The following is a 17,719-nucleotide window of genomic DNA, read 5'->3' on the forward strand; positions in this document are numbered from 1 at the left end:
TTGTGACGCCGGTGTGTCTCCCTATTCCGTCCGGCCACTAGTTTATCGTCCCGGGACTCAATCCAGACACCGTGGATATCGATCAGTTGCCATAACTCAATAAACAACATGATTTGGACGTATATTAGTATTATACAAACCGGAACTGGATCACCTCGATCAACATCACATAACTGGGATCGGTTTACTCCAGTATCATCGCCCAACGCTACGAGGAAGCTGCCGTAAGTTTCAGTGTTTTTTGATGAACATTTTCGATACAAACTGCTCTGATCTATATATCACCCATACTACATAAATGATTTAACGTCGGCCACGGAATTATAAACGACCCCCCCCCCCCCCCCCCTCCGTTCACCTGCAGATGATAAGTCATAACATCTAGGACCATGTACAGTTGAAATTTTTAATATAACGTTGATCGGTGTCAAACGGCATTTGATAATCTAATATATGCATTTATGTCTATATCTCACGTTCTAGGAAATACTGCAGAAAACGATAAAAACATATTTATACTCTAGACGGTATTTTTGTATGAATGTGTGAATGAAAAGTAAAACGTTCCTACATCCTGAACGATAGATAATTGATGTTGAATGGGCCATAGTAATGTCAATTTAGCAATACAATTTAAAAGGTTATAGCCCTGCAAAGAAGGTGAACATTTCCATAGACAAATAGCGCTGGCAGAGGATGGTTTAGGATGGATCAAAGTGGTGGCAGAGAATGGGTTAAATCGAATCTCGGCCCCGAAGCTTCGAATGCCAAAAAAATATTTAGGCGAACAAGAAATTATATTGTATTGTATTGTAATGACCCTGCTGTGTTACAAACATTATCATTCATTCATTCATGTAGTGGAGGGGGGGGGAGAAACAGCCCAGTGCAGTGCACGGTTGTTAATTTGTTCTGTCCGCTTGTCATCATGCCATTACAAGCTTCAACGTTTTATCATCTAAATGTGGCAATACAAGCTTGATATTCAACATTAAAGATCAAAGTAAGCCAGTGTAAAGTAAAGATATTGAGCATGCATTTGTAAAATGTGCAACCCTAGTTTCACCTAGTGTCGTATGAGACGTATTTGTTGTATGGCTGGATGTACCGAACCGTGACGTCCGTACCGTGAAGTCGCAGGACGAATACACGTACCGCTACACCCCTAGTCTATACAGATTTACTGCTGTGTATCTTTGCCTTGTGTGGAATGTTTGGGGAGTGGTTACCGTGGTTACATGCTGCCTTGCTGGAAGAAAGATTCTAAAACATTCTCGTCAAAGTACAACTCAAATGAGAAATTATTCTTGATAGTTTGAAAATGGCAATTATCTCATAAAAAACAAGTACCTTTCAGAATATATAGACAAATATATTACACAGAATAATACTGCTGTGTAGTTTGTTTATACTTCAGAAGTATACTTCTAAGTATATTAGACTAGGATCCCAAAATTAATGGAAGTGAATGAGGAGCCTGACGCCTGGGAGGAATGGTGGTGTTGACAGTGGACAACAGGGACAGCAGTGGTCACTAGCCCACTTATAGATGACCTTAGATAGAGGTAAGACTGCTGAATTTTGAAAGTACTACTATAGTGAAATATCCCTTGTTGTAAGTTGCTCTGGATAAGGAAGGAAGCGCTTACATCTTCTGATGTAGTTTGTCCCGCTGCCTCGCCTCCCTCAGCCGCTTCAGCAGAGGCAGGTTTGGGTTCCGGAGGACCTGTGGGCATGGGCAGACCCAGGTCCTGCAGGACCTGCAATAGACATGGAGTCATCATGGTCAATAATCACTAAGGAGCTGACTGGCAGTAACTCACAAGTGACTTGGTTAAATACAATGAATAAAAGACAAAAAAAAAGTTCCTCTCACATTTAAGATCAATGCAGGCATTTCTTTTTATGAATTTACATTTGTACTCATTTGCACATCTTTCCATATTCCTGATTCCTAAATTTGAATACATAATTAAAACTCTACATTAGTGATCTAGTTTAGATTTTAATTACTTATGACTGTTTATATTACAGACCTTACATTGCAATACATTTTTTTTTTACAGTTTCTAGAGTTTATTAAAAGGGGAATTCCATTCTGGGTCTCTTGTATTTGTAGAAAAGTTGCTAAAAAAAACTTTTGTCAAAGTAGTTCACAGCCAGCTCTGTACATATAGTCAGGCCAGGGATGTAGCCAAAAACTACTACAAATGGTCCAGCTTCCTGCTTTACAAAAGAGTACACTGAGGTGAAAATAGGTAGGTGTCAGACAATGCCAACCAAGGACTGCCACTCCTACCAAACGCACACAAGGAGGATAGGGCTGAGCTTTTACTTCTGGTTACTCTGTTACCTGTTGAGAAAGATTATGAAGCTTATCTGAGAGACAACCACGAAAGTTCAAATTACCAGCCCATTGTAGTTCTTTGAAATGTAATGACGGTAGAGCTACGTGTCATTATGACATATCGCTCTACCAAATTAAACTGCTGATTTGAGTAGAGATTGCTTTGGCCAGCCTGATAAGAGAATGAATCAGTTATGCCACAATCTGGTACATTTGTTTAATATTGCTTTGCGGTAGAATTTACCTTTAATAGTTTTACTGTTTATCGAGTAATTTTTTTCTGATGCATACAAAGTCTATGGAAGGCTCACAAATTTCACTGCCATTATACATGTACATGTATATTGTGTATATGACAAATAACTTTTGACTTATTCAGCTGAATGAAACTGTTCAAATTAATGGAGGGGGAAGAGTGTTAAATAACCTCATGGGCCGTCTTTTCAGAGAACTTCCACTGCAGCTAGATGCAATTTTACAGGCCGACTGTTTCAATCGACAGCATACAATAGAGACAACCTGGAATACTGGATTGGTCTACAAAAAAAACAAAAAAACAGCCATTTTGGCTCAATGGAATATGCAAGAGCCTTGCCTTGGTGGCTACATTGAGCTTGGCAGTCCGCTTGGAAGACCCTGTCGCTTCATGGGTCTTCCCCTTGAACTCGACAGTCATTGTGAAGACGGGCTCGTGGACTGGGCCTGTCTGGGATGTCAGCTTGTAGTCCAGGCCAGGTTGGACCTGGTTCAGACGCATTACGGCATTCATGCACAAGTCATCCGAGACTAAGAGGAAAAGAGGAGGAGAGGTTGCAGAATGATAATTAAGTCCCTGGGACAATGAACCCATCTCAAGCCCTGCCCTCTTTTATTGATTAAAGTTTCAAGTTCAAGTTCGTTTATTAATCATCACAATAAAATACACATACTTTACGGTGAAATGTTTGGTTCTGTATGAGCCCCTGAGAGTGTGCTTCATACAGTACAAAAAAAAGTAAGAAAGTAAAAAGTCAATCAAAGCATCAGAAACGACCCCCCCCCCCCTTTCATGCATTCATGATGAAACATAATACCCATTATATACATTTGATTTGGAAATAGTAGCGTGTCCAGGGATGAAACGCCAATGCTTTTAGTAGAATTCACATTGCGCCCTATAACTCAGCCTCCCAGGAATTAGCCCGGATCACTCCGAAACTATACTTATAAATATAACGCACGAACGTATTCATAAAAACATTTATTCTTTTTTGCATCTTGGACAGAAGATAGTTACTGTCAAATGACCATAGTATTGTATCCATAGCTATAATATAGAATATAGATATATCTATCTTTTAAAGCGTGGCCTAGGTAGAGCAGGATATGGATAATAGCTGGCAGTGAATGAGTTATGGTGAGTGTTTGTTTAAAAGTGAGTGTGTGTATGTGGATGTGTGTGCAATGAGTGTAGATGATGGGTTGTTACATGGAGTCATTGAGCATCCTGATGGCCTGGGGATCCCCAGTCCGAGTCTCTCTGTACTGGCCATGAGGCTCCGGTAGCGCTTGCCTGACCGCAGCAGTTCAAAGAGGCAGTTGTTTGGGTGACTAGATTCTTTGGTTATTCTCTTAGCCTTGGCCCTGCAACGCTTGTTATAAATGTCCTGGAGAGTGGGAAGCCCACCTCCAATTGTGCATTCGGCTGAACAGGCCACTCTCTGTAGTCTGCTGCGGTCGTGTGGGGTGCTATTCCCAAACCAGGAGGTAATGTTACCAGTCAGGATGCTCTCTATTGTGCATGAGTAGAAGTTATTAAGGATCTTCTGACTCACTTTGAACTTCCTTAGGCGCCTAAGGAAGTAGAGGCGTTGTCGTGCCTTCTTCACAACACTGTCAATGTGTGTGGTCCATGTCAAGTCCTCGGATATGTGGACTCCGAGGTACTTAAAACTGTTCACTCTCTCGACCAGTGCCCTGTCGATGCTGAGGGGGCTGTAGTCCCTGGCCCCCGACCTCCTAAAGTCCACAATCATCACTTTCACTTTGCTGACGTTCAGGGAGAGGCTGTTCTCCCGGCACCACAGCGTCAGGTTCTCTACCTCTCCCAGGTAGGCCCTCTCGTCGTTTGCAGAGATCAGGCCCACCACAACTGTGTTGTCAGCAAACTTGATATTTGTGTCAGTCATGCGTGTACAGCGAGTAGAGGAGGGGGCTCAGAACACAGCCCTGGGGGGCACCCGTGTTGACAGTGATGGATGAGGAAGTGCAGTTGCCTGCTCTCACCACCTGGGGTCTTCCTGTCAGGAAGTCCAAGACCCACTGGCAGATGTCGTAGTTCAAGCCCAGGTCTCTGAGTTTGACTACGAGCTTGGGGGTCAATAAATAGCATTCTCACATAGTTCCCCTGCCTCTTGTCCAGGTGTGATGCTGCTGTGTGCAGCACATGGGCTATGGTGTCCTCCGTGGACCTGTTGGGGCGATATGCAAATTGCAGGGGGTCCAAGGTGTTGGGGAGGGAGAGGAACAGATATCAAAGCACTTCATGGCTATGGAGGTGAGAGCTACAGGGCAATAGTCGTTGAGGCAAGCGGGCGTGGATTTTTTGGGTACAGGGATAATGGTGGACTTTTTCAGACAGATGGGGATGACACTGTTCTAAGCTCCTCCAATCATCCTCCCTCCTGTCAAGGGAAGCAACAGTTGTGATTGGAGGATCAAGAAACGAGGGTGGGGCTTAAGATAGTCTCGAGTTCACAAGATCTTCCCTCACTCAACTAAGCTGTTCTGATTTGACAGTTTTGCTGATGTGAATATAGCACTGATTTGCATAACTAACTATGGTTGACAGCGACAGCAGAGCGAGTGGAAATATCTTCACTTCCTCAAACAGAGCGAGGCAGAGAGAAGCTTCTGTCGGGGAAACAAACACACGCATTTGAGAGAGAGAGAGAGAGAGAGAGAGAGAGAGCGAGAGCGAGAGCGAGAGAGAGAGAGAATACCTTGAGGTACCAGGAATACCATGCCTAGGTATTCTTGGTTACCTAAATAGGTATACCCCCGTAACCTGATAGGTATTCACGGTAACTTTAGATATTGATATGTATTCCGGTGACTTGTGAAAAGGAGAGGTTACCAGGAATACCATTACCATATAGGTATTCACGGTAACTTATGTATTGATATGTATTCCGGTAATTAATTAATTGAAGCTAACACATCATGGAGGCCCAGGCCGTTAGCTACAAGCTACAAGCTAACAACACATCTTGGAGGCCCAGGCCGTTAGCTACAAGCTACACACACACCCCACTACATGTGACTCCCCCCCCCCCCCTACATGTGACCCCCCCCTACATGTGACCCCCCCCCCCTACATGTGCCCGCCCATACATGTGCCCCCCCTACATGTGCCCCCCCCTACATGTGCCCCCCCCCCTACATGTGACCCCCCCCTATATGTGAGCTGATTGAGATCAATGAAGATACTGTGTTATCTCACACACACACATTCTGTACACACACACATATACTGTACACACATACTGTACACACACATACTGTACACACATACTGTACACACTCATACTGTACACAGATACTGTACACACACATACTGCACACACATACTGTACACACAAATATTGTACAAACGCATACAGTGTACACCCACCCACCCACACACACATACAGTACACACACACACTAGGGGCATGGTGACCAGGAATACCTGTTTTTTCCAAAATTCTGTTCAAATGCCATCTTGGAATAACAAAACAACGATTGTGTGCAGACAATTGAAACTGTTGGGTTCCTTTCCACTTTCTTGAATATAGAAAAAATTTAAATACTTGTTCTAGAACTGTATTTTTTGCACTTGTTTGTTAAGTTACTGGGAATACCCTTTCCTTGTTTTTGCTCATTTTAACAGACAAAACACAAGACATTCTAGTAATTCTGGTTTACACCTAACCCTTATTATTGCTGTTATGATTTCCAAAAATAAAATCTCACCAATCTTTAGTAAAATAGGAGATTTAAGTGTTTATCTGGAATTGTGAGGATAGGTATTCGTGGTAACCTGGGATCAATATGTGAAACGTAATTATCTCCTAAAATAATTGGCCACAAAAGACGAAACTCATTTTGGTTGTTCATTGGGGTGCCAAGATCATGCCCAAAACATATCATGCATCTGCCATGAAAATTAAGCCTTTTTTGTTTGTTATCAATTGAAGGCCATGAACTATGTTGACTCATATCCCATACCCGGATTTTTCCTTCAGATTCAGCTAAATTTGAATTCTCTTGATAACTCGGGGAGAACTATGGTATTATGTTACATGATGATGATATCCCTACAAAACAACCAAATTTTTTTTATTCTCTCTTAAATTGGAGGAGATAGTGAATTGGTATTCCCGGTAACTTAGGTAAACTTTAGAGGTCCGCCATCCCTCATTACATGATGTTTTTTTTTTAAAGGTGAATTATTTGGCATCTATAACAATCATTCTTGACATGAGAAAAGATTTTAATGTTGTTCGTATAACGTCCTGGGTTATATGGCTTAGAAATGGGGCAGGTTACCGGGAATACATGCGTTACCCATATAGAGAGAGAGAGAGAGAGAGAGAGAGAGAGAGAGAGAGAGAGAGAGAGAGAGAGAGAGAGAGAGAGAGAGAGAGAGAGAGAGAGAGAGAGAGAGAGAGAGAGAGAGAGAGAGAGAGAGAGAGAGAGAGAGAGAAACACAAACAGTGAGCTGGATGCAATCCTACCTTGAGGGGAGGGAACAGATGGTGGAGGTAAACGATACCCTATCCCCCCCCTAACAGTGAGCGGTGGTGTTCCACAAGGAAGCATACTAGGACCGCTACTGTTCCTAATTTATGCAAATGACATGTCGTCAGCTTGTGACTGCAACTTGTTCCTGTTTGCGGACGACTCAGCCCTGCTGGTCTCTGACAAGAACAAGTTACAGGTTGAAAAAACCCTCAGCTCGGAACTAGGCAAAATCTGCATATGGCTCGCTGATAACAAACTATCATTATACATGGGCAAAACAGAGTCCATTCTCTTCGGTTCAAATAACAAACTCAGCAAGACCGACGGCTTCTCAGTTACAGTGGGTGACAATATTGTCACAAGGAAAGATGAAATTACCTAGCTGGGTTCCATCCTAGGGCTGGGCGATATGGCAAAAAATCATATCGCGATAACGATATGATAATGTTATCATATCACTCGATATCGATAATTATCGAAATTGTTATAAGTTAAAAAAAAAAAAAAAAAAAGAAAAAAAAGGTTTATCTTGCAGCAATTCTTTGTCGTTGCCGCCATCTTTAGTGTTACATCCCCTCACACTCCAGTTTTTTTGGTGGACAAACCACCACGTGCACCGTGACTCGTAACTGGAGTCTAGCTCTGCTAGCACACATAGCCTACTGTGTACAGACGGTTTCAAACTGTATTTTAAATTAGAAAGCAAACAAAATAAATGGACAAGAGAAAAAGAAATCTCAATTTGGTCAGTATTGTCATTTGGACGAGCAAAGCCATTACTTTAAGTTGCAGGCAAGAAAGACAAGTCTGTCCACTGTCTCTGGTTTTAAAACTGCCCTGTTGCAGGTCACAAAAAAAATTAAATAAAAAATCCCCGATATTGATTATTAAAATATATCGCGGTATTTATCATTATCGTTATATCGCCCAGCCCTATTCCATCCTAGAGGCTAATCTCTCCTGTGACAAAATGGCATCCAATGTAATAAAAAAAGTCAACCAACGAACTCGATTCTTGTACCGGATCTCCTCTCTGGTAAACAAGAATACCCTGAAGACTCTGGCAGGAGCACTCATTCAAGGGTACTACGACTATGCTTGCACCTCATGGTACCAAAGCACCTCAAAGGCGCTAAAAACAAAATTACAAACATCTCAAAACAAACTGGTCAGACTACTGCTTGACCGTACTCCTAGAACCCACCTCACCCCTGCCCACTTTAACAACCTAGGATGGCTTAGAGTAGACGACAGAGTACAGCAACTTGCAATGGGCCTGGTCTACAAGATACACTACACGACCAAGGTACCCATGTACATGTCAAAATACTTCCCAAAGGTCAGTGAATACCACGATCACAACACCAGAGGGAGCTCCACAAATCATGTTAAACCCAGATTCGGCTCAAACAAGGGACTAAACACGTTTCGCAATTATGCCACATCAATGTGGAACGCCCTACCCAAAGCTGTAAAGGAATGTGAATCGCTACCCACCAGGGTTAGAAATTTAAATTTTTTTTCAAGGGCTTTTTTTGCCCCCCTTAATTGATTTTCGTGGGCTTTTTTTTGTATTTCGGGGGCACTGAATTTTTATGATAAACGGTAGGGGTGGGACGGTTCACAAAATGGACGGTTTGGTTCGTATCACGATTTTGGGGTCACGGTTTTCAGTTCGATATAACTAAATTTTTATTAAAAAAATATTTAACACTCAAATCTAAACATGCTTCTCATTTATTAAAAATAAAATAAAAGGTTTACAGTGTTTACAGCCTTAAATAATGTTTGGCACAGAAAGACCGAACTGACTGAAAAATATAAGCTACATTTGTCAAAGTATTAACTTAGTGCAAACAAACAATATGCTCAGCCAGCACTAGACTTTCCTTTCTTTAATATAAACACACAAAAACAATGTCAACCATGTTTAAATTACCTGATTGTCAGTTCTTAATGGAAAGATTCGTTTTCTGCTTGAAATTATTATGTTTCGGTCTACATTTATGGGCGGCTACGTGGCGTAGTGGGCAAGGCGCTCGCCACGAATGACGGAGACGCTGGGCTTGCCTGTTCGAGCCCAGCGCTCCACATTGCTTTCAGTTTAGCTGGTCGTTCATACTAATACACATTGGCCGTATTGGGGTGGGAAACTGATGGGTGGGGATCGGGCGTTGTGGACAGCGACTCCTACAGGTCGGTTGGTGCGCCTGCGCAGTAGAATCAGGAAGTGTCGGGGGCAGCGTGAGCCTCCCACGCGTTACTCCTCGCCACTGAGAGATCGAGCTGCGCAGGTGAAAAGATGCGACTGCTGTTACCTAAAGTACCGGAGGGGACTTGTGCTATGTATGACTTAGTCCACATTGCAGCCGGCTTGTGGGAGGCAAGAAACAGCGTTCGTGACAGGGGAGGGTTGAATTGGATGATACGAAATTGGGATGGGAGAAAATATAGAAAAATGGGAGAAAAAGTGGATCAAAAAAATGTTTTCGGTCTACATTTATTTAGACTAACATTATTTAAATATTGAGTGCAACTGTGGTGGATTACGTAATTCGGTGAGTTGGAACTATCTATGGGTTGGCGCCGGGTCCCCACGGACATTTTAGCGTCACGGACCACCAGCTCAGGCAATGTTATCAGCTCCGGTAACGTTAGGAGGAGTTCATAACATCAACATGCAGTGGAAAAGCGGCAATAGTCCCGGTTGGAGTTAGTAAAACACAGTTGTATGTTAGCCTTCTTGGATGTTGAATAAACGCATCAACAATAAAATCATTGTCTTTAAACACCCCGCCTCTCAGACTCCCATTTCCTCCTCTGCTACAGTAGCTAGTAGCTACGGTGACATTTCATTGACTGTACAGTATTAGCTTGCGGGCTGCGTCGGGCTACCATAGTTAAAACGTGCGTCGTGTTTACAAACTGCTAACGCTATGGCAAGATGTGTGTAGGCCTATGTAATGTTAATGGCTATGTTTTTAAAGTCGTAATGAAGATCGATTTATATTGTGCGTGCCATTTTTACACAAACTGACTAGCACCTGGCTGCAGTGCTGCTGCTGCCTGCAGCCAGTGCAGAACACCGCCTCGCCAAATGATTTTTTTTATTTGCGCGTCATCTGAACCGTACGATACACAGATGCTCCATTACCGGATAAATATATATATATAATTAGTAAACTGTCGGGGGCATTAAGTGCCCCCCTTAACTGATTTTCGAGGGCATTTTGTCCATTTTCAAGGGCATTATGCCCCAAGCCCCCGTTAATTTCGAACCCTGCTACCCACTTTCAAAACCACTCTCAAGGAACACCTACGGGAGACTGCAATTCGAAACTGGCCCCTGTAAATGTCCTAACCCAACCCCCTCCAATGTACAGTAATTTACCTAGTATGGTTGTCAATATTGCAATGTACAGTTTTGCCTGTTTGTACAGTGTTCCCCCCCCCCCCCCAATGTACAGTTTTGCTTGTTTGTACAGTGTTCCCCCCCCAAACCCCCTCCAATGTAAATTACCTAGTATGATTGGGATGTACAGTTTTGCTTGTACAGTTGTACAGCTGTTCCTGGAGGCAGTACTGTGATACGCATTTGCATTTCAGCGTCCTAAGATAAGATATTACTTTATTAATCCGATAACAAGGGGGGCGTACTACTAGCGTAGGTCAGTGGCCAATCAGAGCGCAAAGCGGGAACCCGGAAACACGAACACGCTGGTAAAAGCATAGACGCAACCTGGACCATGCGGGGGAAGCAGTGGAGAGATAACTTTATGCTCGTGTCCCTCTCTCTCGATCTGTCTGCCAGTGGCAGACTGTTGGTGACTCTCAGGCTGCGGTTACACTAATGGCCAGTTTTCGTTTCGTTTTCAGGGTCCGTTTCGCTTTTCAGAACGCAATGTAATGGCAGGCAAGTTAGACATTGTTTTTGCCTCCTGAGCACAGTGAGGTGGCAGTAGGTGGCGATGTAGTTCAAACATGAAGGGCATTTTCAACCAATGAGAAAAGTTGAATGTGCCAATAAAATGTGCCAATGTGCTAAAAATCAACAATCCACCATCTTTAAATGCCTCGCGTGAGCCATTTAGCCAACGTAGCATTTATTTTTAAGCAAAGAAAGTGCAATAAACAAAACGGATACATTCACTGTGTGTTCTGCCTCTCATTTGTTGATGAAACAAAACTAACATCAACACAATTGACCACCAAGAGCGGAGTTTAGTCTCACAAAAAGATTGTCGCCGATTTTGTTAGCTTACGTGCTAACGTGATTGGGATATGCCAGTATAACAGTTTAGCATTGTGGCTAGCAGCGAAGTTTGTTAGCTTACGTGCTAACGTGATTGGTATATGGCATTATAACAGTATAGCATTGTGGCTAGCAGCTTGGTAACGTTAATGCTAGCAGAATGAATGATGTAAACTTTATTTAACAGATTGCAGAACGGGTACAATACAATGCGGCTCAATACAAACAATTGTTAACACTTTGATCGCCATGGTTAAATTCATAATTTACCATCCCTCGCCATCTCTATTTGTCTATGGAGAAGTTCCCCTTCTTTGCAGGGCTATAACTTTTTAAATTGTATTGCTAAATTGACATTATTATGGCCCATTCAATGTCCTATATCTATTGTTCAGGGTGTAGCAACGTTATACTTTTTCATTCACATATTCATACTAAAATATGGTCTAAAGTATAAGTATGTTTTTATCGTTTTCTGCAGCTTTCTCCAGAACTTGATTTATAGCCCCAAATGCATTATATTGATGATCAAATACAGTTAGGTAGCGATCGGTGCCAGATAAAAAATGTCAACTGGAGGTACTTCTAGAAGTTACTACGTATCATCTGATGTTGACCGGATGGGCGGGGGGTCGTTTATAATTTCGTGGGCAACGTTATATCATTCATCTAGTGTGGGTCATATGATCATCAGAGCAGTTTATATGGAACACATTAGAAAATAACGCTGAAACTCACGTGGCTTCCTCGCGCCGTTGGGGGATGAGCGTGGAACTATTATGGGATGGAGAAATACCGGATCCATTTCCAGGTTGTATAATAGTATATACGTCCAAATCATGTTGTTTATTGAGTTAGGGTGAGCGATCGATTATCCAGTGTGTCAAGATGGAGTCCCGGGAGCTATAGCGAGTGGTCGGACCGAATTTGGATGAGCACCAGTTTCCTGTTTCCGGTTTGCTGTTTGGGCGATCTGCCGATCGGCCACCAGGTGGCGCTCTTGAACCGTTAGCGAGTTGAGTGGAGATCAGCAGTATATCTCAGGTCCCCGGAGGAGAAATATGATTTCGATCACAGATTTTTGAAATATTGATATCAAAGACGAGTTACGGCGTCTTCGGCAGAATGAGCATGGCGGGGAAAGACGAGTTCCAGCGTTTTCGGCGATTAAAGTGTTAAGGGAATGCAGACTGTTGTAGCTTGGACTGGGCTCCTTATAACAATAACTTGACAACACATGGTAGCCGCAGCTACTTGGGACAGCTCTGCTGTAAACACTGGAAATAACCGTGCGGGTCTCTACTGCGCATGGGCGTTGAGCAACAACGGCTCCGTATCACGCAGATTACATGGCACCATTTTGGCGAGTATCCAAAACGGAAACACCTTTTCAGCGTTGCCAGTAGGACAACGCGTTTTCCTGCCAAAACGGTGTTTCTTTTTAACTTGGACAGCAAACGTAATCATTCAGCAACAAAAACGTTGCTGTATTCACCAGTGTAACCATGGCCTCACTCAAAGCGATTATGGGCGGAGCCCATCCAAATATAGCCTGAAATCCTGAGGCTGAAAAATTATGCTTTTGAGTACTTGATCAAAAATATAAAACAATGCATTTTTTTTATAAACCTTTCTGATGTGTTCCATAGACTCTCAGGAATTGTGTAAAGTTGCCCAAATAGTGCAAGGAATAGCAATGCATGTCCCCTTTAATATCTTTGATAAAACTGACCTGATTTCCTCTGAAAACGATTACGATCACGATCCTTCTGGAACTTGAACTTCCTCTTGTTGAGGCGGTCCTCCCCTTCTTTATCCACCTCTGAGTAGGGTCTCTTAGCTGGCAGACCGCTTGACCCAGAAGGGGTGACCTGGCCTGGATCAAACAAAAAAAATTATTTCACATAAGTAATTGGGTATTACCGGTATGTAAGTCAAACTTCAAAATGGAGGTGAGAAATAAGGCCATCTAACGCAGCCACATGTGAAGGAGAAATACCTCACTATTAACACATTGAGTGCCACGCCCCTTTGACCATATATGGGCTAGAGTGCCAATAAGGAAGTCAATGGGAGGTTGGGGAAATTTGCGACGGCTTAAACTATATCTTATATTATGGCTATGGGTCTAAAACACCCCTCGCTTATCAATGACTTGCTTGCAGTCAACATGTACGAAACGGATTGTTTTTTCATTGGTACATTTCCGTTTTGAATAAGAGTATAGTTTTGGAGAGTTCTAGTAATTCCAGAGAAATTCCACGATAATAGCTCTTTAGTGGAATACACAAAACACGTTGTAATTTTTCTGCTGATTTATGAATCGTTTTCAAATAAACGCTAGATTATCGATAGTATATGTGCACGCTAGAGAAGCGGGCTGAAAAATCTATTATCCATGACCTGGTCAGCGCTAACGTCATACACACACACACACACACACACACAGACATGCTGCGATGGCTGAGAAAAAAACATCTGATTAACCCATGGCTGGATGGATGAAAAATTTATGGACATTGCTAATAAAAGCAAAAGCGAGAAAACTCGTCATTGGCATTCAACGCATGGAGAGTTAACACGACTAATCTCGTCGTTGGCACTCAATGTGTTAAGCTCTGGGCTGAGGAGTTTACACCAGTGAAGGGAGATAGATCATTTTGAATATTCCAGTATTTGTTCAATTACGTATTCAAATCTCAAATCAATAGAACGCTTGTTACTGTCGCTGGTGGGGCAGGTTAGAACGCGGGGGCCCATGCCTCAGCCACGGTAAAAACCTGTTTAGCTGCTAACTTTGAAATGCTGCCAAATATGCGTTCCTACCCGTGGGCTTGTTGAGAACATAGCAGCCACATGTTAAGAGAGACAACAGTGTTCAGTGAAGGGATATGGAAACCCGTTCTTCTAAAATGCTGCCAAACGTTTATTTTGAGAGGAAAACTTAACAAACATTCCCGATAATGACAAGAGATGGAGAAATATGCCAAAGACCAGTGCAGACCAGAAAACCAGAACTTTTATGTCAGAATAAAAATGTCCATCGATAGCCTACCCCACACTGTGCTAGTAAAGGCCTACATCTCTACAGCGACATCAGTTCCTTCAGAGTTTATTCTGCAGCGAGTGCGATTGTGGATAGAATGTGCACTCGTCTTCTCCCTACTCATGACAGATGTGCTCTTATCTTCAGGAATGTAACGATAGAATATATTTTGAACTACAATAATGAACACGCTTAATGCATTGTGGTTAATTACGAAACGCATCATTACTGGAGTAGCTAGCTCGGTACCTGTTGCATATTTGGTGGGTTTGACAAACTTCCGTGGTTTAACAGGCACCAAGTCCATCCCCAGCACCTTGTGCATCTGTCCCAATGCGGACAGCCTCAACGCATGCTACGGAGGACAGCAGAGTTAGGTTCCATTTGTGTAGTCCAACAATTTAAGTGTGGAGTTAGCATCCATGGGTTATCTTGTTTTACCTGGGCACTCTGTGTGATGTCTTCACGCTGTTGTGGTTCAAGATGCGCAATGGCATCAACCTTTTCTTTCTCACACGGATCTTTAACTCCTGGACCATCTTTGCACAAGGAATGTTCAATTAGTCTTAACATTGTGAATATAATGTATATATATATATTTTTAACAATATTTGTATTGCATTTTCTTTTTCCATACACATAAAACAAAAATACAAGACAAAAATACATTACAACCCCCTCCATTCCCTAATTATAATTCAAACTGACATTCACATGAACATTCAACAAAAAAGTACAGTAAGATTAATTATAAGAAATAATAAAAATTAAAAACCCTCTTCGGCCTCTCTACCTCCATCTTTTATTCTTTCCTATCCCTAACCTCACGTTCCTCCTATCCCTTTCCTTTAAACGCACACCTTTCAAGAAACGTATAAATGTCGCCCACGTTTTTCAAATTGTTGGGTTTTCCCTTTTGTATGTAAGTTAGCTTTTCCATTGCTAAATTCTCTGACACTTCCTTTAACCATTGTTTAGATCAGGGAGGGGCAACTGGCGGCCCGCGGGCCGCATGCGGCCCTCACCGACGTTCCATGCGGCCCCAGGCCAATATAAAAAAAAAAAAAGAAAAAAAAAATATAATATTTTTTAATTTTTTTAATTTTTTTGTATTGTATTGTATTCGACTAAGAATAGTTGGCAGTCGACTATGGCTCCTTTCGATCGATTAGTCGACTATTTGACACGCTGTTGAAAGTGCCGTGCAGCAATATGGGGGTTTTGATAAACTGTCGGCTGTTGTTACCGATGGAGCACCGGCAATGAAAGGAAAACGCACAGGATTCGCCGGGCTTCTAAGGCAGAGTGGCGTTGAGTGTCCAATGCTGCACTGCATTATACATCAGGTAAGTTCGCTAACATAATTTCCATCTATTGTGGGTCACTATAATGACCAATGCGAGTCGAGTGTAGTCAAATTATATGCGAGAGTCGTTAAATAGTTTTTATTTTTTTTTATCTGATATAGGAGGCTCTCTGTGCCAAGCAGCTTGACTACTACAGCCATGTTATGGATTTGGTTACCAAGGTTACCAATCTAATTCGTGGAGGCAACAGGTCACTAAACCATAGAAAGTTTGTCTCCTTTTTGGAAGAAATGGACACTGATTATGGCGACTTGCAGCTACACACAGAAATCCAATGGCTGAGCCGTCGGAAAGTACAGGAGCGACATTGAAACACTGCAAATGCAATTCAATGATCGGTTTGAAGATTTCAACGGCATGCAGTCACGGATAGCGCTGTTTGCCGGCCCCCTCACCGCTACGGTGTCAGAGCAGCCCCCACCGTTGCAGCTTGAACTGTGCGAGCTACAGTCAGATCCTTTTTTTCAAGCAAAGAGAAATGAGAGGGGAATTTCGTTTTGGAAACTGCTACCTGAGCCCCGCTTCCCACTCCTCAGGGACTTTGCCCTCTCTATGGCCAGTATGTTTGGGAGCACATACATATGTGAGAGCAATTTCTCAAACATGAAGCACATCAAGTCAAAGGAGAGAAACAGGCTGTCGGATGAAACATTATTTCATCTGATGCAGATTGCATGCACAAACATTGAAGTTGACATTCCTGCTATTGTGCGCCAAATGGAGAGACCACAAGTGTCTCATTAAAGACAGGGGGGAGGAGGAGATGATGAAGAGGTGTAGAGGGGGGGAAGGAGATGATGAAGAGGTGTAGAGAGGGGGGAAGAGATGATGAAGAGATGTAGAGAGGGGGGGGGGAGATGATGGAGAGGTGTAGAGAGGGGACCATTATTATTATTATTATTATTATTATTATTATAACCATTATTGACCCACTGTGGGGCGAGGGTGAATGTCATGCCAGTTTGATAAAGGGTCAATGGGAGGCATGTAGTATTGCAGTGCTTCATATCCATAACATGTATTTCAGTGTTATAATGTTTTGTTTAGTAGCAGGATAAAAGTTTATACATTTAACAAAATCATTTATTATTGCACTTTTGATTTACTGTTGTAGTGAAATGCAGCAGGAATGCTGCTTTGTGTTTGTTGAGCAGTGGGCTTTAAGTTCATACATTTATTTTATTAGAAGCCTTAATTATAATTGATCATTTTTGTATATATTTGGGGTTACACAGCAATACTTTTAAATTCAGCTGTTTATAAATTCATAAAGTTGAAATTGCATTACTAAATGCATTTGAAATGGAATAAAAACAAAGTTACAACAAATTTTAATTGTTTATAATACCGTGTGACTATTAGGGCTACTGGCCGGACTGCCGATAAACAATGCGGCCCCCCAGATTGATTGTGGACATTTTGTGGCCCTCACCATATACAAAGTTGCCCACCCCTGGTTTAAATCATTGTCTCTGTATCTCCTTCCAGTTTAGAGCAACCACTCATTTCAAGCATTTATCAATTTCCTCTTTCTAGTGTTAGCTGGAAAGTTCTCTGGGTACACGTGTAGTATACATATCTTAGGATCGATCGGGACTTCTATCTCCGTCAGTTCGGAGATAAGCTCCAGAACTTCCTTCCAATACTCCTGCATCCTATCACATTCCCACATACAGTGGTACAGGGTCCCAGCCTCTACCCAACACCTAGTACATTCAACATTGTGAATATTAATACATATTCATTGAAGTATTTAAAAGCCTACCTTCCAAGAGCATTCCGGAGGCAACACACTCTAGGACTCTGCGGAAAGCCTCGCCTGCTCCCAACGGTCTCTCGCAGGTCGTAATAGACTTCTCAACCAGCAGCTCCAAGGGCTAGGTTGGAGTTAAAGGTGACAGAACATTGATGACTACGGAAAAGATAGAACCTGCTACAACCTG

General features: G+C 42.4%; 1 protein-coding gene across 2 annotated transcripts in view; it reads right to left on the reverse strand.

Annotated features, from left to right (window-relative positions):
• ilf3a (interleukin enhancer binding factor 3a) overlaps nt 1-17,719 on the reverse strand; it is an 81,154-nt gene that overhangs the window by 30,975 nt on the left and 32,460 nt on the right. For both annotated transcript variants that reach the window (XM_084318119.1, XM_084318120.1), the window contains exons 9-14: nt 17,542-17,653; nt 14,851-14,948; nt 14,659-14,764; nt 13,096-13,239; nt 2,943-3,133; nt 1,650-1,760 (exon numbers count right to left, since the gene is read on the reverse strand). In XM_084318119.1, coding sequence (XP_084174245.1) covers nt 1,650-1,760; nt 2,943-3,133; nt 13,096-13,239; nt 14,659-14,764; nt 14,851-14,948; nt 17,542-17,653 — 762 coding nt within the window. The remainder of the gene's footprint in view (nt 1-1,649; nt 1,761-2,942; nt 3,134-13,095; nt 13,240-14,658; nt 14,765-14,850; nt 14,949-17,541; nt 17,654-17,719) is intronic.

The sequence above is a fragment of the Notolepis coatsorum genome (assembly GCF_963971535.1).
Source record: "Notolepis coatsorum genome assembly, chromosome: 7".
Taxonomy (NCBI): Eukaryota; Metazoa; Chordata; class Actinopteri; order Aulopiformes; family Paralepididae; genus Notolepis; species Notolepis coatsorum.